This window comes from Pongo abelii, chromosome 4 (assembly GCF_028885655.2).
Source record: "Pongo abelii isolate AG06213 chromosome 4, NHGRI_mPonAbe1-v2.0_pri, whole genome shotgun sequence".
NCBI lineage: Eukaryota > Metazoa > Chordata > Mammalia > Primates > Hominidae > Pongo > Pongo abelii.
Window position 1 is genome coordinate 123,564 of NC_071989.2, and position 23,108 is coordinate 146,671.

Below are 23,108 nucleotides of genomic sequence, written 5' to 3' on the forward strand. Positions count from 1 at the left end.
AGGTACACATGTGCCATGTTAGTTTGCTGCACCCATCAACTCATCATTTACATTAAGTATTTCTCCTAATGCTATCCCTCCCCCAGCCCCCCAGCCCCCTACAGGCCCTGGTGTATGATGTTCTCTGCCCTGTGTCCAAGTGTTCTCATTGTTCAATTCCCACCTATGACTGAGAACGTGCGGTGTTTGGTTTTCTGTCTTTGTGATAGTTTGCTGAGAATGATGGTTTCCAGCTTCATCCATATCCCTGCAAAGGACATGAACTCATGCTTTTTTTATGGCTGCATAGTATTCCATGGTGTATATGTGCCACATTTTCTTAATCCAGTCTATCATTGACGGACATTTGGGTTGGTTCCAAGTATTTGCTGTTGTGAATAATGCTGCAGTAAACATATGTGTGCATGTGTCTTTATAGTAGCATGATTTATAATCCTTTGGGTATATACCCAGTAATGGGATCGCTGGGTCAAATGGTATTTATAGTTCTAGATCCTTGAGGAATTGCCACACTGTCTTCCACAATGGTTGAACTAATTTACACTCCCACCAACAGTGTAAAAGTGTTCCTATTTCTCCACATCCTCTCCAGCACCTGTTGTTTCCTGACTTTTTAATGATCGCCATTCTAACTGGTGTGAGATGGTATCTCATTGTGGTTTTGATTTGCATGTCTCTGATGACCAGTGATGATGAGCATTGTTTCATGTGTCTGTTGGCTGCATAAATGGAAGAAGCTTCTTCTGATCATCTCAATTGATGCAGAAAAAAGCATTTGACAAAATTAACACTCTTTCATGATAAAAACAAAATACCCTAGGAATAAAAGGAAACTATCTCAACATAATAAAAGCCATATATGTAAAACCCACAACAAATATTGTCCTCAGTGGTGGGAGACTGAAAGCTTTTCCTCTGATATCAGGAACAAGACAAGGATACGCACTTTCACCACTTCTGTTCAACATGGTATTTGAAGTTCTTCCTAGAGGAGTTACGCAAGGAAAAAAAAAAGTGAAAGGCATCCAAACTGGAAATTAAGAAGCAAAATTATCCGTTTGTAGATGACATGATCTTATTTGTGGAAAACCCTAAAGATTTTATAAAAACTTTAGCTATTAGTCCTTTGTTGGATGTATAGATTGCAAAGATTTTCTCCCACTCTGTGGGTCATCCGTTTGCTGATTATTTCTTTTGTTGTGCAGAAGCTTTTTACTTTAATAAAGTCCCATCTATTTATCTTTGTTTTTGTTGCATTTGCTTTTGAGTTCTTGGTCATGAAGTTTTTGCCTAAGCCAATGTCTAGAAGGGTTTTTTCTGATATTATTTTGTAGAATGTTTATGGTTTCTGGTCTTAGGTTTAAGTCTTTAATCCATCTTGAGTTGATTTTTGTATAAGGTGAGAGATGAGGATCCAGTTTTATTCTTCTACATGTGGCTAGCCAATTATCCCAGCACCATCTGTTGAATAGGGTGTCCTTTCCCCACTTTATGTTTTTGTTTGCTTTGAGGAAGATCAGTTGGCTGTAAATATTTGGGTTTATTTCTGGGTTCTCTATTCTGTTCCATTGGTTTATACACCTATTTTTATACCAGCACCATGCTGTTTTGGTGACTCTGGGCTTACAGTATAGTTTGAAGTCGGGTGATGTGATGCCTCCAGATTTGTTCTTTTTGCTTAGTCTTGCTTTGGCTGTGTGAGGTCTTTTTTGATTCCATATGAATGTAGGATTGTTTTTTCTACTTCTGTCAGTAATGATGGTGGTATTTTGATGGGAATTGCATTGAATTTGTAAATTGCTTTTGGCAGTTTGGTCATTTCACAGTATTGATTCTACCCATTCGTGAACATGGGATGTGTTTCCATTTGTTTGTGTCATCTATGATTTCTTTCAGCGGTGTTTTCTAGTTTTCCTTGTAGAGGTCTTTCACCTCCTTGGTTAGGTATATTCCTAATTATTTTAATTTTTGCAGCTATTATAAAAGGGATTGAGTTCTTAATTCGATTCACAGCTTTGTCATTGTTAGTGTGTAGTAGAGCTACTGATTTGTGTACATTAATTTTGTATCCTGAAACTTTGCTGAATTCATTTGCCAGTTCATGGAGCTTTTTGGAGGAATCTTTAGAGTTTTCTAGGTATATGACCATATCATCAACCAAAAATGACAGTTTGACTTCCTCTGTACTGATTTGGATGCCCTTTATTTTTTTCTCTTGTCTGACTAATATCCAGAATCTACAAGAAACTCAAACAAATCAGCAAGAAAAAAAAAACAATCCCATCAAAAAGTGGGCTAAGGACATGAATATACAGTTCTCAAAAGAAGATATACAGATGACCAACAAATATATGAAAAATGTTCAACATCACTAATTATCAGGGAAATGCACATCAGAACCACAATGTGATACCACCTTACTCATGCAGGAATGGCCATAATGAAAAAATAAAAAAATAATAGACGTTGGCATGGATGTGGTAAAGAGGGAACACTTTTACAGTTGGTGGGAATGTAACTAATACAACCACCATGGAAAACAGTGTGGAGATTCCTTAAAGAACTAAAAGTAGATCTACCATTTAATCCAGCAAATCCTACTCTTGGGTATCTACCCAGAGGAAAAGAAGTCATTATACAAAAAAGACACTTGCACACACATGTTTATAGCAGCACAATTTGCAACTGCAAAAATATGAACCCAGCTCAAATGCCCACCAATCAACGAGTGGATGAAGAAAATGTGATATAGATGTATATATATATATATGATGGAATATATATATATATGATGGAATATATATATATATGATGGAATATATAGATATATGATGGAATATATATATATGATGGAATATATATATATGAGATGGACTATATATGATGGAATATATGTATGATGGAATATCTATATATGATGGAATATATATATATATGATGGAATATATATATATGATGGAATATATATATATGATGGAATATATATATATGATGGAATATATATATGATGGAATATATATATGTATATGATGGAATATATGTATGATGGAATATATATATATGATGGAATATATATATGATGGAATATATATATATGAGATGGAATATATATATGATGGAATATATATATGATGGAATATGTGTATGATGGAATATATATATATGAGATGGAATATATATATGATGGAATATGTATATATGATGGAATATATATATATGATGGAATATATATGATGGAATATATATATGATGGAATATATATATATGATGGAATATATATATAGATGGAATATATATATGATGGAATATATATATATGATGGAATATATATATATGATGGAATATATATGATGGAATATATATATATATGATGGAATATATATATGTATGATGGAATATATATATGTATGATGGAATATATATGTATGATGGAATATATGTATGATGGAATATATATATATGATGGAATACTACACAGCCATAAAAAGGAACAAAATAATGGCATTTGCAGCAACCTGGATGGAAGTAGAGACCATTATTTTAAGTGAAATAACCAAGAATGGAAAACCAGACATTGTATGTTCTCAGTCATAAGTGGCAGCTAAGCTATGAGAATGCAAAGGCATAAGAATAATACAATAGGCTTTGGGGATTCATGGGAAAGGGTGGGAGGCGGGTGAGCGATAAAAGACTACACATTGGGCGCACTCTCCACTGTGATGGGTGCACCAAAATCTCAGAAATCACCACTAAAGAACTTATTCATGTAACTAAACACCACCTGTTCTCCAAAACACCTATTGAAATAAAAAAAAAATGAAGGCCAGGCATGGTGGATCATGACTGTGATCCCAGCATTTTGGGAGGCTGAGGCAGGTGGATTACTTGAGGTCAGGAGTTCAAGACCAGCCTAGCCAACATGGTGAAACCTCCGCTCTACTAAAAATACAAAAAATAGCCAGGTATGGTGGCGTGTGCCTGTAGTCCGAGCTACTCGGGTGGCTGAGGCACGAGAATCACTCGAACCTGGAAGGCAGAGGTTGCAGTCAGCTGAGATCGTGCCACTGCACTCCAGCCTGGACAACAGAGTGAGACTCTGTCTCAAAAAAAACAAAAAGAAAAGAAAAGTAAAACCTGTTAGAAATAATAATTCTTCAAAGTTGGAGGATACAAAATCAACACACAAAAATCAGTTGTGTTTCTATACACTAACAATGAGCAATCCAAAGATTAAGAAAACAATTTCTGGCTGGGCACGGTGGCTCACGCCTGTCATCCCAGCACTTTGGGAGGCCAAGGCAGGCGGATCACCAGGTCAGGAGATCGAGACCATCCTGGCTAACATGGTGAAACCCCATCTCTACTAAAAATACAAAAACTTAGCTGGGGGCGGGCGCCTGTATTCCCAGCTACTGGGAGGCTGAGGCAGGAGAATGGCATGAACCCAGGAGGTGGAGCTTGCAGTGAGCCGAGATCACACCACTGCACTCCAGCCTGGGCGACAGAGCGAGACTCCATCTCAAAAAAAAAAAAAAAGAACAGTTTGATTTATAATAGTATTAAAAAGAATGAAATACCTAGGAATAAATTTAAAAAGGTAAAAGACTTGTTCACTGAAAATACAAAACATTGCTGAAAGAAATTAAAGAAGATGTAAATAATTGTAAACACATCTCATGTTCATGGATTGGAAGACTTAATATTGTAAAATGCGCCAGGTGTGGTGGCTCACGCCTGCAATCCCAGTACTTTGGGAGGCCGAGGTGGCGGATCACGAGGTCAGCAGATCGAGACCATCCTGGCTAACACAGTGAAACCCTGTCTCTACTGAAAATCCAAAAAAATTAGCCTGGCGTGGTGGCAGGTGCCTGTAGGCCCAGCTACTGGGGAGGCTGAGGCAGGAGAATGGCATGAACCCTGGAGGCAGAGCTTGCAGTGAGCCAAGATTATGTAACTGCACTCCAGCCTGGGCAACAAAGCGAGACTCCATCTAAAAAAATATATATATATATATATGTGTGTGTATATATATATATATATATATATATATATAAATGTCAGTACTACCCAAAAGTGATCTACAGATTCAGTGCAGTCCTATTAAAGTCTCAATGGTGTTTTTTGCAGAAATAGAAAAGCCCATCTTAAAACTCATGTGGAATCTCAGGAGACCCCCAAATAGCCAAAACAATCTTGAAGAAGAGCTAAAAAGTTGGAAGACTCACACTTCCTGATTTTAAAACTTAGTACAAAGCTACAGTAATCAAAGCAGTGTGACACTGGCATAAAAACAGACACATAGACCAGTGGAGTAGAATAGAGAGCCCAGTAATAAACCCTCACGTATATGGCTAAGTGATGTTCTACAGGGGTGCCAAGACTATTTGCTGGGGAAAAGACAGTCTTTTCAATCAATGGTGCTTAGAAAACTGGATATCCACATGCAAAAGAATGAAGTAGGACCCTTACCTAAACCCCATTTACAAAAACTCACTCAAAATGGATCAAAGACCTAAATGTCAGAACTAAAATTATAAAACTCTTAGAATAAAACATAGAGGAAAAGCTTCATGACATCCGATTTGGCAAAGATTTTTTAGATATGACACCAAAAGCACAACCATCAAAAGTGAAAAATAGGCTTCATCCAATGTTTAAAAAGGGTACTGTTGCATAAAAAGGGCCTTATTGATACAGTATAAAAGCAGCCCTCAGAATGAGGGAAATATTTGCACATTGTGTATCTGATAAGGGATCAATATCCAGAATGAATGAAGAACTCCAAAGGCTCAACAACAAAAATAACGCAAATCAAAAATGGATAGAAGCCTGAACAGGTATTTCTCCAAAGAAAATATACAACTGTCCAATAAGCACATGAAGAGATGCTCAACATCATTAATCAGGAGGGAAACACAAATCAAAACCTCAATTAGATACCACCTCGCACCCATTGTGATAGCTACTGTTAAAGGAAAAACACCACTGGGAAACAAGTGCTTGCAATGATGTGGAGAAATTGGGGTCCTCGTGTGTGGTTGGTGATGACATAAAATGGTGCAGCTGCTGTGGAAACAGTTCTTCAAAAGAGTGAACACAGAATCACCCTATGATCCAGCAGTTCCAGTTCTGGGCACCTACCCAAAAGAATCTAAATCAGGGATTTAAATAGATATTTGTACACCTGTGTTGATAGCAGCATTATTCACAGCAGACAAAAGGTGGAAACAACCCCAGTGTTCGTGGATGGATGAACAAAATGTAGTCTATACACATAATGGAATATTATGCAACCCTGTGGATGGATGAATGGATAAGAAAATGTAGTATGTACACACAATGGAATATTATGCAACCCTCAGAAGGAGTGCAGTTCCAATACGTGCCACATGCAGCATGGATAGACCTTGAGGATACTGTGCCAATGGATAGGAGCCAGTACTGGAAGGACAAATGTTGGATGATTCTACTTGTATGAAGTAGTCAAATTCATCAAGACAGGAAGTGGTATGGTGGGTAACGGGCTCAGGGGCAGGGGAATGGTGAGCTGGTGTTTAATGGGTTCACCATTTCAGTTTGGGAAGATGGAAAGTTCTGGAGATGGATGGTGGTGATGGTTACATAACCGTGTGAATGTACTTAATGCCACTGAACTGTACCCCGTAAACATGGTTATGCTGGTGAACTTCACATTATATCTGTACACACACACACACACGCACGCACGCGCACACACACACACACACACACACACACACACCCTCTTCCCCACAGTCTCTGACTTCCCTCCTGCTCTGGGCTGTGCCACTGCCTTAACCTGGACCAGTTCCCTTCTACAGCGAAGAAACCCTATGCATATTGGAAATAGGTTTTGTCTCATCAAATATTTGATATGTAGAGACCTGTAGACCCCTGTGGGAGGGCAAAAGGCATGAAAGGCTCCAACACCCTCCCATTTCTGTTTTCTGCAAAAAGTCTGGTGGTGCGATTACAAGGACAAGTCACAACGATTTTTTCAACAGTCACTTGTGCATTTTACGTCAAATCACCACTTCACAGGAACATGCCCTGGGCACCAATATGGCTGTGCTGGGCAATAGGATCGGGGACGGACTCTGGGGGCCAGGCTTGGGGAGGCCCTTATGGACCGGCAGTTACCTATCTCTATCTACCTGTGGAGGGGATGGAGGTGGCCCCACCAGGCATCCAGCCCAGGACACAGCTCCTCAGGCCGCCTCGCAGCGTCTGGGGAGGGTGTCAAGGAGCTGCTTCTTGAATGGCTTGCTCACCAGTGTGAGGAACACGCGCAGACGTTTCTGAAAACTGGGTGGGCCAATGTCTGCATGGGCTGTGGGTCTGGAGTGGAGCAGCTCCAGGGCCCCCTGACATCAGACGATTAAATGACCACTTGGATTTGCCAGTGACCCACAGAAGACCCTGGGACCCCCCACCCCCCACTGGCAGCTAATTTCTTCCCTCTGAAATAGATGAATATTTTCTAGTTTTCTGCATTACATTACTTTTATCTATTCAGATTATTTTCGGAAATGAGGGTGTAACTTTACATTCGTTAAGTCAAATTTGCCGTATCAATGATAGTTCCGTTTTATGCCTCCTGTTCAGTATATCCTCCCCTTGCGTGAAGTTCGAGCTTAAATTCTGATAAAAGTTGAGGAACTTGTTTTCACTTCCCTCAGCCACCTAGGATGCTCATACTCGATTTTACATTCCAAGAGTTCAAGCCCAGTAAGATGAAAATGATTAGAAAAAGGCTTTTGAGAATAACCTTTCACCATCTGCATATGTGTCTCTTTCAGTGGCAAATGCACTTGTAAGTTTTTAGCGCATTTTTTATTGCCATTCTGGAAAGCTGGGGTTGTGACTTCCATCTGAGTCCCTGAGGCCAGCATAGTAAAGCTGAGCTGAGAATGGGCCTGGTGCTTGAGAAAAGGCACCAACACCTAAGGCATGTTTGTTACCAGTGCAAAACATGATTGGTGGGTGGGTTGAACTTGAACTTGGTGTAAGATTCTGCAGAAGCAACTGAAACCCAGGCGGGGCTCTAGGCCCCAAGATGTTTACTGTATTTTAGTTTGTCAGAGCAACATTTGGGGAAAATAAACACTCAACAGTTAAGTGATCTGTGTGCAGTTTCTGATAGCACAGGAAATGCTAATGAAATCACATTGGGTGACAGTAGTTAAAGTACACAATCGTAAATGGAGTGGGATCTCAACTATTTAAAGGGAACAGAAAATACTGAAGTGAAATTCACCAGCATCCTGGCACCTGCACCCCTCGCTGAGGAGGCCGAGGTAGTGCCTGCAGCAGCCGGGAGCCGCGGGGAACACCGGGAGTGCAGAGGAGGGAGCCCCCCATAGGGTGGCCCTGACCAGGGCTGGCAGGGGCAAGTGTGGACGCCCGGCCCCTTGCCCAGGCTGAGACCACTCTGAGGGACAACTCACCCTTTGGAGCGCCTGGTGGGCTGTGGCTGTGGCCCTCGAGCAGCCTCCTCTCCCGTGTCCTGCCCACCTACCCCCAGCCTCCAGGAAGAGCTATACAATTGCTTTTTTAACTGACCTCTGAACCAAAGAGAAGCCCATGTTTTCTAGTTCTAATGACCTGCTTTCTGTTCCAAGGGACAGGACACCCCAGCCCCAGTGGGACCCCTTCCTTGTGGGAGCTCAGTCACTGACCTTCCCCTGAGGGGTGGAGACCCAGGGCATGGAGGGGCCCAGGCCATGGCCGTGCCCACCACTAACCTCCTTCCTCTCTTGTCTCAGGCTAGGTACAGGGGTCTGGTCTTCCTGCACCCAGGCTGGCCGCTGTGCGCCCATGAGAAGGTGGTGGTGCAGCTGGCGTCCCTGCACGGAGTCAGGCTCCAGCCCGGGGACTTCTACCTCCAGGTCACATCGTCGGGGAAGCAGTCAGCTAGACTGGTCTTGAAATGCCTGTCCCGGCTGGGAAGGGGCACAGAGGAAGTCACCGTCCCTGAGGCCATGTATGGCTGTGTCTTCACGGGGGCGTTCCTGGAGTGGGTGAACCGGGAGCGGCGCCACGTCCCCCTGAAAACCTGCTTGCTGACCTCAGGCTTGGCCGTCCACCGAGCCCCGTGGAGCGACGTCACTGACCCTGTCTTTGTCCCCAGCCCTGGAGCCATCCTGCAGAGCTGCTCCAGCTGCACAGGTCCTGAGCGGCTGCCCAGCAGCCCCTCAGAGGCCCCAGTCCCCACCCAAGCCATGGCAGGCCCCCATTTCCAGGGAAGCACCTCATGCCCCGACACCCTGACCCCACCCTGCCGCCAAGGGCGTACGGGCAGCGACCAGCTCAGGCACCTTCCTTACCCAGGAAGAGCCGAGCTGGGAAGCCCCAGGACCCTGTTTGGAAGCTCAGACAGGGACTTTGAAAAGGTCAGCCCCTCAGAGCAGGGCCCACGGATGCCGCCTGAGAACTGCGGGGGGTCGGGGGACAGGCCGGACCCCATGGACCAGGAGGACGGCCCCAAGGCCCTCACCTTCCACACAGACCTGGGCATCCCGAGCAGCAGGAGGCGGCCGCCGGGGGACCCCACTTGTGTGCAGCCTAGACGCTGGTTCAGGGAGTCGTACATGGAGGCCTTGCGGAACCCCATGCCCCTGGGCAGCTCTGAGGAGGCCCTCAGGGACCCGGCCTGCAGCTCCCTGGCTGAAGCCAGCTGGGACCTGGGGACTGGGGCAGCAGCCAGTGGGACCCAGGAGGAAACCTCCGGCCCCCGGGGAGACCCCCAACAGACCCCAAGTCTAGAGAAGGAGAGGCACACGCCCAGCTGGACAGGTCCAGGAGCTGCAGGGCAGACCCTTCCCAGGAGATCTCGGTCCCGGGAAAGGGCACCCAGAAGCTCCAGAGGGGCCCAGGCTGCAGCCTGCCACACCTCCCACCACTCAGCAGGCTCCAGGCCTGGGGGCCACCGAGGAGGACAAGCTGTGGGGACCCCAAACTGTGTCCCAGTAGAGGGTCCTGGCTGCACCAAAGAAGAAGGTAAATGCTCCCCTCCCCCTCCCCTGCAGACCCCCACAACCTCCCCTGCACACCCCACAACCTCCCAACCTCTCCTGCACACACCCCCACCCCCTTCCCTGCACACCCCACCCACTTCCCTACACACCCCCATCCCCTCCCCTGCACACCCCACCCCCTCCCTACACACCCCACCCCCTCCCTACACACCCCACCCCCTCCCTACACACCCCACCCCCTCCCTACACACCCCACCCCCTCCCTACACACCCCACCCCCTCCCTACACACCCCCACCCCCTCCCCTACACACCCCACCCCCTCCCTACACACCCCCACCCCCTCCCTACACACCCCACCCCCTCCCTACACACCCCCACCCCCTCCCCTACACACCCCACCCCCTCCCTACACACCCCACCCCCTCCCTACACACCCTACCCCCTCCCTACACACCCCACCCCCTCCCTACGAACCCCACCCCCTCCCTACACACCCCACCCCCTCCCTACACACCCCACCCCCTCCCTACGAACCCCACCCCCTCCCCTACACACCCCACCCCCTCCCTACACACCCCACCCCCTCCCTACACACCCCACCCCCTCCCTACGAACCCCACCCCCTCCCCTACACACCCCACCCCCTCCCTACACACCCCCACCCCCTCCCTACACACCCCACCCCCTCCCTACACACCCCACCCCCTCCCTACACACCCCCACCCCCTCCCTACACACCCCACCCCCTCCCTACACACCCCACCCCCTCCCCTACACACCCCACCCCCTCCCTACACACCCCACCCCCTCCCCTACACACCCCACCCCCTCCCCTACACACCCCCACCCCCTCCCCTACACACCCCCACCCCCTCCCTACACACCCCCACCCCCTCCCTACACACCCCACCCCCTCCCTACACACCCCACCCCCTCCCCTACACACCCCACCCCCTCCCTACACACCCCACCCCCTCCCCTACACACCCCACCCCCTCCCCCTACACACCCCACCCCCTCCCCCTACACACCCCACCCCCTCCCCCGCACACCCCACAACCTCCCCCGCGCACCCCACAACCTCCCCCGCGCACCCCACAACCTCCCCCGCGCACCCCACAACCTCCCCCGCGCACCCCACAACCTCCCCCGCGCACCCCACCCCCTCCCCCTGCACGCCCCACAACCTCCCCCTGCACTGGCCCCTCCCACCCTGTCACAGTTTTGTTTGGTCACTTGATCCACAAGAAGCCTGTCTCCATGTTCATATTGGCGCTCACGTTCTGGAGACCATAAGTCCAACATCAGGCTGTGGGCAGAGTGTGTCCCCTCTCCGAGGACCGGGGGCACCCACCCCGCCTCTTCCAGCTTTTGGGGCTCCAGGTGTCCTGGGCTGTGGCTGCAGCCCTCTGACCGTCCTCCGTGGCCTCCTCCCCAGTGCTTCTCTGAATCTCCCTCTCCTTGCTCTTGGGCACCCATCGCTGGATTCAGGGCCCCTCTAAACCCAGGACGGCCTCACATGCAGATCCGTAGACTCAGTTTCCAACTGGAGGCCACATTCACAGTTTCCAAGGGCTAGGAGAGAAAATGTGATGATTTAAAAGACTAAGTTTGCAGGACATAAAGTAAGAAAATAATGACAACATATTTCTTAAATATTTCAATTTTTTTTTTTTTTTGAGTAAAGAAATATCCTGTGAGTAACACAACCAATGATTTTGGAAAGAAGGAAAAAATGTGAACATACTGATGTAGGCTCCAGCAAGTGGGGCCACCCAACCTCGGGAAAGTAACGGGCTGAGCCCTCCTCTCCGTGGCCTCCCCCGCAGTGCCTGGAGACAGAAGTGTGGCCCAGCCCATTCCAGCCGCCTCACGAGAGGCTTTTGCCTTCGAAGTTAGGCTGCTGTGCCTGGAACTTCTGACAGGTCCCAGAGAGTGCCGCACACACACGGGACCTACTGCAGAAAGAGCTTTGTCACAGAAGTACTCACTTGGGGGCAGCACTTCCTGAGAGTATTGTGTCACCTCACTGCAATTCAGCTAAAGTGAAAAGAAGTCCTAACACCTCCCCGTGGTTTCCAGCCCCTCACCTTTCCTTTGTATTGATTTTCTTCTCTGTTGTACTGGGCAGAAAAGACACACACAATCGTGCAGCACCCCTCGCAGTCACACACACACCATAACAACCACACACAGTCACATGCCTCACATGATCACATGCTCAAGTTCCACATACCACACATGCACACGGAATCACACAACACAGTCACATGCCTCACGATACACGCATACACAGTCACACACACCACAGTCACATGCTTCACATGATCACACATTCCAGAGTTACACATATCACACACACAGTCATATGCCTCACATGATCACACTCTCCAGATTGACGCACACAGTCACACGCCTCACACAATCACACTCCAGAGTTCCACATACCACACACAATCACAAACAGTAACACACCAGTCACACACAATCACACAAACACAGTAACGCACCAGTCACATGCCTCACACAATCACACATGCCAGAGTTACACATACCACAGACGCAATCACACAAACAATAACACCAGTCACATGCCTCACACAATCACACATGCCAGAGTTACACATACCACAGACGCAATCACACAAACAATAACACCAGTCACATGCCTCTCACAATCACACATGCCAGAGTTACACATACCACAGACGCGCCACATGCAGTCACGCACGCTGCACTTTGAGCAGATGAGCAGGGATGAGATGACCTGTTCTTCCTGAGGCGTCTGCAGGTAGTGAGCGTGTCTGTGAGCTGGAGACTCCGTCTCTGTGATGATGCCGCGTGTCCGTGATGACACCGTGTGCCCGTGATGACGCCACGTGCCCTGTGCAGTGGGACATGCTTTCACTTCACATGTGAACTGGGACAAGTCCTCATGGAACCCCTTAACTTTCATGCATGTTTTTGTCCCATGGTTCATAGCAAGCTGAGCATAGCAACTGCTTTCAATGCGCAGGAGAACCTTCGTCTTTGACACAGCCTCTTTCCTTTGTCCAGACGTTCTTGCGTCCTCAGCCTGCGTCAGCACAGACGGCGGCAGCCTCCATTGTCACAACCCCAGCAGGCCTTCCGGTGTGCCTGCCCAGCAGCCACACCCTGAGCAAGAAGGGTGGCCACCCGGCACAGGAGACTTCCCCAGCCAGGTGCCCAAGCAGGTGCTGGACGTCAGCCAGGAGCTGCTGCAGTCCGGGATCGTCACCCTCCCAGGTGAGAGCACATGCCAGGCTCTCCTGTCAGGGCGGATCTCCCATCTAAGCCAACAGCACAGACCCAGCTCACCACCTTGTAGGAGTGAAGCCCTTGGCAGCTGCCCTGTCTCTGTCTCCGCAGGGACCCGAGACCGTCATGGCAGAGCAGTGGTGCAGATCCGCACCAGGAGCCCGCTCTGGACCAGGGAACACTCGTCCTGTGCTGAGCTGACCCGCCTGCTGCTGTACTTCCATAGCATCCCCAGGTGGGATGGGGGGCCAGGCCCCACCCTGCGGACCCATGGGACCCCAGCTGCATGTGTGTGGCAAAGTGGGGAGCACGGGGAGGTGCCAGCTTCCATGGCCAGACTCTGCCTCTCCTAACCTCATCTTTCAGAGCAGTCAGCACCCATGTGCTTCCAGCCTTGATTTCTACACACCATTTCTTGTCTTCTGTACACATCCTTCCCAGTGACACGCACAATTAAACACACCTGGCTACGGGGCAGACAGGGCACGCTCACTCTTTGGACCAGGATTCAGCCATCCATGTGATGTGCAGCTTCTGCCGGCTTTGAGTCAGGATTCTCTTGTCCCTGGCTCACAAGAGTGCTATAAGATCAGTGTCCAGACACACAACTTAATTAGAATGTCAGTTACTCCTGGAGTTAGAGCTGAAGAAGTTTCTCAAAGAACACACACACACACAATTTTTTTTTTTTTTTTGAGACAGGGTCTTGCTCTGTCGCCCAGGCTAGAGCATAGTGGTGCAATCACAGCTCACTGTAGCCTCAACCTCCTGGGCTAAAGCGATCCTCCTCCCGCCTCAGCCTCGCCAGGCTGTATATTTTTTGAGACTAGTCAAGTGTAGTAGTGAGAAGGGGGGAAAGAATAGAATAAGGTGTTTGATCTGTAATGTGTGTGAACAATCAAATGAGATAACTACCTTCAGACTAGCCGAACACTAAAATTTTGCAAAATGAATATATCAACTCACCCAACCTACCATTCTCTATTAAATTTTCAACTGAAGTTTCCAATCACAGTCACAGAGACCAAGCTTTTAAATTGGAGTTTTCAAAACCATGTGATGGTATTTTTAGTTTTAGAAGATGTTCTAACAGTCTTAGCTTGGCTCTGGATAAGTAAGGACCCTCCTGACTGATCTCAAGCTTCCATCTTGGGAACAGGCCGTCCACATCCCATCAGAATCACCTTCTGTGCTTACGTTAAAGCCCAGACAAATAAATGAGGGCAAGAAGGCCCTGAAGTCCTTGCTCCCTTGATGGAGCAGGGCCCATTTCGTCCATCCAGAAGCATGGGTGGGTGTTTAGGGGAAAGTAGCCCCAGCCCCACATGTCCAGAGACACTGTCTGACGTCAGTAGCAGGTTCCACGAGAGGAACAACGTCAGTGCCTCCAGCCAATGGGCCTGCACCTTCGGGAAGTGGAAGGTTGATGTGTGTAGAGAACCCCTAACTTCTAGAGCTGAAAGGAAACCAGTAACAACTAGCCTCAGAGGTGGAGAAACTCGTTCTTGTAAGAGATTTAACCTTCAGTGGTTAAGATCGGCTGTCTTTCCCTCCCCAGGAAGGAGGTCCGGGACCTGGGGCTGGTCGTCCTGGTGGATGCACGCAGGAGTCCAGCTGCCCCTGCCGTCTCCCACGCCCTTGCGGGATTGCAGGTACGGCAGGGTTGTCATGTCCCTCGGGTGTGCAGAGCATCGTAGGGCCATGTGCCGCTGGGGCTGCCCACATCATGGTTCTGGAGTAGCCAGTCCAGAGGCTTAGTGTGAAGATTCGAGACGGGAGCCCCTGTGCAGAGCCCCCTCCTTCTTGGGGTCTTCCCAGTGAGTCCAGCTCTTGCTCTCTGGGGCCAGGCACAGATACTGGGGAAGGTGGGCTTGGCCTATCCACTGGGGACTTGGGGAAGCTTCATGCTCGGGGCAACTGCAAACCTAAAATGCAAAGCCAGCCAGGCCCGGGTGGTGGGCACCTGTCCCAGGAGGGCAGTATAGCCCCATCCCTGCCCAGTGCAGCTGCCCCCACTATGCCCCTCCGTCAGGATGAAGGGCATGGCATCGCCCTTCAGACAAAGGACAGAGGCAGGAAGGGGCAGCCATAGCTCACTGCAAGGACGAACCAGGGTGGGGACGAACCTGGCAGCCCCAGACAAGGTCAGTGCCGTTGCCACAGGACCCTGCAGCCTCAAACTCCCAGGCTCAAGCCATGCTCCTGCCTCAGCCTCCGGAGTAGCTAGGACTACAGGCACATGCCACCATGCCCGGCTCATTTTTTGTATGTTTACTAGAGATGGGGTTTCGCCACATTGCCTAGGCTGGTCTTGAATTCCTGGACTCAAGCGCACCCACCTCAGCCTCCCAGAGTGCTGGGATCACAGGCATGAGCCACTGTGCATGGCCTAGGGGCCCTGCACTGAACCATAAGCAACATCCAGAAGAGATGGGAAGCACTGGGGATGGGAAGATGCCGCTGCCTGAGCAGAGGCAGATGGGAACTCAGAGACGGGGAGAGACCAGGGACAGGAACAGGGAGGGGACGAGGACAGACCCAGGGTGCCCTCTCCCGTGCCCCACCTGCACTCCACGAAGCTAAACCCATTTCACCCTTGCTGTCCCTGCTGAAGATGGAGGCAGAGGCTCCTGTACTCACTGAGGAAACTCAAGTTTAGGGACACCAGGTGGCAGGTTGTGCCAGAAAAGACGTCAGTCAGGGACAGCACTGGCAGAGCTCACCCCACTGTGGAGTCCTCCTTCCACTCCCCCTCCATGGTCCTCACTCCTCTCCCTAATTGCAGTCCTCCCTCCTCTCTCCCAACCTGTGGTCCTCCCTCCTCTCCCCCATTCTGCAGCCCTCCCTCCTTTTCCTTCCCATGGTACTCCTTTTTCTCCCCCTCCACTGTCCTCCCTGCTTTCCACCCACACAGTCATTCCTCTTCTCCCACCCTGCCCCCTCCCTCCTCTCCCTCATGGTCCTCCATCCTCTCCCGCATGGTCCTCCCTCCTCTCCCCCTCCATGGTCCTCCCTCCTCTCCACCCCCACAGTGGTTCCTCCTCTCTAACACACTGTAGCCTTCCCTCCTCCCCCCCATGGTCCTCCATCCTCTCCTCCATGGTCCTTCCTCCTCTCCCCCTCCATGGTCCTCCCTCCTCTCCCCCTCCATGGTCCTCCCTCCTCTCTAACACACTGTAGCCTTCCCTCCTCCCCCCTATGGTCCTCCCTCCTCTCCCCCTCCATGGTCCTCCCTCCTCTCCCCCTCCATGGTCCTCCCTCCTCCCCCTCCATGGTCCTCCCTCCTCCCCCCCATGGTCCTCCCTCCTCTCCCCCTCCATAGTCCTCCCTCCTCTCCACCCCCACGGTGGTTCCTCCTCTCTAACACACTGTAGCCTTCCCTCCTCTCCCCACCATGGTCCTCCCTCCTCTTCCCTAACCCTGCAGCCATCCCTCCTCTTCACTCTGCAATCTTCTCTCCTCCCTCCACACAATCCTCCCTCCTGTCCCCACTGTGGTCCTCCCTCCTCTTTCCCCTGCAGTCCTCCCTCCTCTCCTCCCCCATAGTCCTCCCTCCTCTCCCCCAACCCTGCAGTTCTCCTTCCTCTTCCCTAACTGTGGAGTCCTCCCTCATCTCCCCCCTCCTCTCCTCCCCCACAGTCCTCCCTTTTCTCTCCTAACCCTAACCCTCCCTTCCTCTCCCCCCACCCCACAGTCCTCCCTCCTCTCTCTCCACCCTGCTGCCGCAACTTCTGTCCCCCACACTTTCCCCCTTGCATCGAGCCTGCCTCCCCTCGCCTTAGAGTGAACCTGCCTCTTGTCCCCCTCCTCACTGTCAGTCCCGCCTGTGGTTTCTTCTTACTTTCGCAGTATGTGGCTCTTAGAAAATCTCAGTGTCCTACCTGAGACTTGGAGGAGACAGGCTCAGTCATGACCCCCCTTACAGAGTGGGATCCACTCAGATTGGGCCCTGCAGTGGCATCCTCCAGAACTGCCTGGCAGGGTGGCTGTGTCAGCAGAAATCGGCTGGCCTGGGAGCAAGTGACAGACCTTGGGCTGGACAAGGGGCTGAGGCGACTCCCTGAGGTCAGGAAGGAGTCACCGGGAGGAGAGAGCACAGGCTGAGGTCCAGACAAGAAATGCCATGAGTTGGGTTGCACCAGCTAGGCTAGACAGGAGTCCCCAGTGCACAGACACTGTCAGGAAAGCCTCAGGGAGGCCCGGAGCCAGAGGAGGCACTGATCAGAGAGGTTCTGAGAGATTCTCAAGGCCTCTAAGAAAGGAACATGAGGCCCTGCACCACAGCATGAGCATGAGCTGTCCCTGGTTGGGCACCTGGGTAGTGGTCTGTGCTTCACCTAGACAGAGAAATGACAGTCAAGGAACAGATGCTAGGGGAGGAAACAAAGCTGACCCAGAGGTTACCTGGGCACAAGAGGAATCTGGAAGAGCCCACACCTGCTGAGCAAACCTAAGGTAGTGACATCAGGGTCGAAAAAAGAATACATATGCTTATTGTTAGCGTTCACCAAAAAAGGTTCACAGTGCATTGCTCTAAAGCTCAGTTAGCTTCTCTAACACAAGGTAGACACAGTGTGAAGTGCCAAACTCAGTTTCCATAAAACTTTTTACAAGCATGTAAGTTCCTTATTGACTTTTTCAAAAGAAATTCACGTAGGAAATACATCCTAACTCATTCTATGATGCCAGCATTACCCTGATACTAAAGCCAGCCAAAGACACTAAAAGTAAAGAAAACTGCAGCGCAATATCCCTTATGAAGGTTGATGCAAAAATCATCAACGAAATACTAGCAAATCAAATTCAGTAGCAGGTTGAAAGGATTATACACCCTGACCAAGTACAGTTTGTTCCTGGAATGCAAGGATGGTTCAACACATGAAAACTGATCAGTGTAAACAGAATGAAGGGGGAAAAACACATGATCATCTCAATTGATGCCAAAAAAAAGGCATTTGACAAAATTCAACATCTTTCATGATGAAAGCACTCAATATACTAGAAATAGAAGGAAACTACCTCAACATAATAAAAGTTATATGAAAAATCTACAGCAAATATCATACTCAATGGCAAAAAAACTGAAATCTTCTCATCTAAAATCAGGAACAAGGCAATAATGCCCACTTCTATTCAACATATTACTGGAAGTTCTAGCTAAAGCAATTGGAAAAAGGCGGGGTGGGGGGGGAAGAGGCATCCAAACTGGAAAGGAAGAAGTAAAATTATCTCTATTCCCAGATGATGTGATCTTGTATGCAGAAAACCCTAACAGTTCCACAAAAAACAAAAAACAAACAAAAAAAAAACCAGAACCAATAAGTTAATTCAGCAAAGTAGCAGGATACAAAGTCAACACACAAAAATCAGTCACACTTCTATATGCTAACAGTGAGCAATCTGAAAAGGAAATTAAGAAAACAGTTCATTTACAATAGCATCAAAAAGAATAAAGTACTTAGGAATTAGCCAAAGAAGTGAAAGACTTTTTCATTGAAAACTACAAGACAGCTGAAATAAATTAAAGAAGACATAAATAGAAAGATATCTCATGTTCAAGGATTGTAAGACTTAATATTGTATTGAAATAGCAATACTACACAAAGTGATGTATAGATTCAGTGCAATCCCTATCAAAATTAAACTGATGTTTCTTGCTGAAATAGGAAAACCTATCCTGAAATTCATAGGGAATCTCAAAGGACTCCAAATAGCCAAAACAATTGTAAAAAATAAAAACAAAGCTGGAGGACTCACAGTTCCTGATTTCAAAACTTAACAAAGCAACAGTAATCAAAAAAGTATGGCAGTGGCATAAAAACAGACATATAGAGCAGTGGAATAGAATAGAAAGCCATGAAACTAACAATCATATACATAAATGATTTTTGAAAAGGGTACCAAGACCATTCAATGGAGAAGGCACAGTCTTTTTTAACAAATGGTACTTAAAAAACTAGATATCCACATGCAAAAGAATGAAGTTAGATTCTTACCTAAACACCATATAAAAAATTAACTCAAATGGATCAAAGACCTAATTGTAAGACCTAAAACTATAAAACATTTAGAAGACAACATAGGGCAAAAGCTTTCTAACATTGAATTTGGCAATGATTTATTAGACATAACATCAGAGGCACCAGCAACAAAAGAAAAAATAGACAAATCAGACTTTTCAAAAATTAAAAAATGTGCATCAAAAGACACTACCAGCCAGATGTGGTAGCTCATTCCTATAATCTCAGCACTTTGGGAGGCTGAGGCAGGAGGATCGCTTGAGCCCAGGAGTTCAGGACCAGCCTGGGCAATATAGTAAGACTCTGTCTCTATGGAAAAAAAAAATTAGCTGAGCATGGTGGTGCATGTTTGTAGTCCCAGCTACTTAAGGGTCTGAGGTGGGAGGATCGCTTGAGCCCAGGAGGCCAAGGCTGCAATGAGCCATGATCATGCCACTGCACTCTAGTATGGATGACAGAGAGAGATCCGTCTCAAAAAAAGTAAATAAGAAGACGCTATCAACAGAGTAAAAAGGCAGCCCACAGAATGGGGGGAAATTTTGGCAAATTATGTATCTGATAGGAGATTAATATCCAGAATATATAGAGAACTCCTAAAATTCAACAACAACAAAAACCAAACTGCCCAATTCAAAAATGAACAAAAGACTTGAATGGACGTTTCTCCAAAGAAGATATATACGTGACTAATGAGCACATGAAAAGATGCTCAATGTCATTAATGATTAGAGAAATTCAAATCAAAACCTCAATTAAATACCACTTCCCCATCCATTAGGGTGGCTATTGTGAAAAAAACAACAACAAGTGTTGGCAAAGATACGGAGAAACTGGAACCCTTGTGCACGGTTGGTGGGAACAGTAAATAGTGACTCGTTGTGGAAAACATTTTGGCAGTTCCTCAAAAAAGTAAACATAGGATTACCATATGATCCAGCAACACTGTGTCTGGGTATATACCCAAGAAATTGAAAGCAGAGTTTCAGAGAGAGATTTATACAGCTGTGTTCATAGCAGCATTATCCATAACAGCTAAAACACAGAAGCAACCTTAGTGCCCATCAACAGATGAATGGATAAGCAAAATGTGGCCTATCTTTACGATGGAATATTATCCAGCCCTAAAAAGGAAGGAAATTCTGACATATGCCATGGCATGTATGAATCTTGAGAACATCCTAAGTGAAATAAGCCAATCACAAAAAGACAAACATTCCACTTCTATGAGTACTCAGAGTAGCCCAGATCCCAGAGACAGAAAGTAGAATTATGGTTGCCTGGCCTCAGGAGCAGGGGGTAATGGAGAGTTTTTCTTTTATGGGTGCAGGGTTTTGCTTTTACAAAATGAAAAGAGTTATGGAGACGAATGGTGGTGGTGGTTGCACTACATTATGAATGTACCTAAGACCGCTGAACTGTACACTGAAAAATGATGATAGTGTTTCACCACAATGAAACAATTGAAGATATACACACATCTGATAAAGGACTTGTATATAGAATATATACGGTCTCAAAACTCAGTAATAAGAAAACAACCCAATAAAATATGGGAAATGATTTGAGTACTCTTCACTGAAGATGATAAACAGATGGCAAATAAGCACATGAAAATATGCCCAACGTCATTAATCACTGGGGAAATGCAGCTGAAAACCAAAATGAAACACACAAAAACAGTAACAAAGCTTGACATAACAAATGCTTGGTATTGCTGATGGAAATGCAAAATGGTACAGCCACTCTGGAAAACACTTACTTATCACATGAGCCAGAAATCCCACTCCTAGATATTTATCCAAGAGAAATGAAAACTTGTGTTCACACAATATTTATAGTGACTTTACCCATGATTGCCAAAAACTGGAAACAACCCAGTTATCCTTCAGCTGGTGAATGGATGAACAGATTGTGGTGAGGCATACCATGGAATACTGCTCAGCAAAACAGAGGAACAGACCCTTGATCTCCACAACAGGGACGAGTTCCTAATGCACAATGCTAAGTGAGAGAGGCCACTCCTGCCTCAGTCTGTTTATGTCTAGAAAAGGCAAGTCGGTGGAGACGAAAGCAGGTCAGTGGTTGCCAGGGGCTGGGCATAGGGGAGGGCTTGGCTACGAAGAGGCACAAGAGAATTTTGGGGTTGCTTAGCAGGTCTTTGTCTTGATGGTGGTGATGGTTACATGACTATGCTTTTGTCAAAACTTACAGAACTATTCACTAAAAAGGGTGAATTTTATTGTATGTAAATTATACCTCGATAAACCTGATTACATTAAAAATTCATAAGGGCAAATAATTTACATTTCAGGGCAAAGTCAACTATGTTTGATGCACTGTCGGCACTCTGGGAAACTATGACAGAAGTAGTACCACTCAAAATTGGGCAATTCTATTAATGAAGTTAAAAATTAGAAAGCTAATCAGTAATATTTATTTCTTATTTATTTCAGAACAACACATCTCCTATAATTCATAGTATCTTGCTGTTGGTAGATAAAGAATCTGCATTTAGGCCTGACAAGGATGCAATAATTCAGGTAATGGTTTAGACTGTGGGATCCTGAGTGATGGATAAAATTAAACATTAAGGCACCTAGATGAGATGAAACACATGAAGGAATTTAGATACGTTCTAATTGCATCCATGTGGGAGCCTGGAAACCTGCTTCCTACCCCGTAAGTTCTCACAGGAGCCCTGCAGAGTATGCCACGAAAAACTTAAAAATGTGACCTTTCTTCTCCACCTCATATGTTTTCTTTCCTTCTCTTTCTTTGTATCTTCATCTTTCATCTGAAAACATCTTCATTTGGCCTCATTCTGAAAGGATATTTTTGTTACATCTAGAATTCTGGTTTGAGAGGAGTTCTGCTTTTCCCCTCAGCACTTTAAAGATACTGCTCGGTTGCCTTCTGGCCTCCATAATTTTAGAAGAAAAGTTCATCATAATTCAGATCATTGTTCATCTCTATGAAGTGTGTTAATTTTCCTTTGGCTGTTTCCAAGGTACTTCCTTTCTTTTGAGCAAATTGACTGCAATGCGAGCGGGCTTGGTTTTCTTCATTATCCAGTTTAGGCTTGAACTCTTAAATTTGTGAATTCACGTCTATCACCACATTTAGGACCTTTTTAGCCATTCTTTCTTTTTTTTTTTTTCCTTTCCTGAGACAGCATCTAGCTCTGTCACCCAGGCTGGAGTGTGGTTGTGCAATCAGAGCTTACTGTAATCTCAAACTCCTGGGCTCAAGAGATTCTCCCACCTCAGCCTCCTGAATAACTGGGACTGAAGGTGTGCACCCCCACACCAAGCTACTTTTTTTTTTTTAACAGACAGGGTCTTGCTATGTTGCCTAGGCTGGAATCGAAGTCCCGGCCTTAAGCAGTCCTCCCACCTCGGCCTCCCAAAGCTCTGGGATTGTAGGCATGAGCCCCTGTACCTGGCCTAGTTCTTAAAAATTTTTTTCCTGCTTTATTCTCTCTTCTCTCTTTCTAGCACTTCAATTGCGTGTGCCAATATTGTCCCGCAGATCTCTAAGAATCTGTCTTGTTTAACTTTTTTCCTCTCTAGTCTTCATATCAGGTTGTTCCCATTGATCCTGTCCTTAGGGTCACTGGCTCCTTACTCTCTCATCTCTTCAGCTGTTAAACTCACTAATGTGGCTTGGCTCTGTGTCCCCACACAAATCTCCTCTCAAATTTTAATCCCCACGTGTGGAGGGAGAGACCTGGTGGGAGGTGACTGGATCATGGAGGCAGATGCTGTTCTTCTGATAGTGAGTGAGTTCTCATGAGAGCTGATGGTTTTAAAGTC

The 23,108-nt window shown here is 47.1% G+C and overlaps 1 protein-coding gene across 1 annotated transcript in view; it reads left to right on the forward strand.

Annotated features, from left to right (window-relative positions):
• Positions 1 to 23,108, forward strand: part of PLEKHG4B (pleckstrin homology and RhoGEF domain containing G4B) — a 101,256-nt gene that overhangs the window by 40,544 nt on the left and 37,604 nt on the right. The window contains exons 3-7 of the mRNA XM_054555305.2: positions 8,784 to 10,017; positions 13,055 to 13,264; positions 13,388 to 13,511; positions 14,835 to 14,928; positions 21,750 to 21,836. Of these exons, the coding sequence (XP_054411280.1) occupies positions 8,784 to 10,017; positions 13,055 to 13,264; positions 13,388 to 13,511; positions 14,835 to 14,928; positions 21,750 to 21,836 (1,749 nt within the window). The remainder of the gene's footprint in view (positions 1 to 8,783; positions 10,018 to 13,054; positions 13,265 to 13,387; positions 13,512 to 14,834; positions 14,929 to 21,749; positions 21,837 to 23,108) is intronic.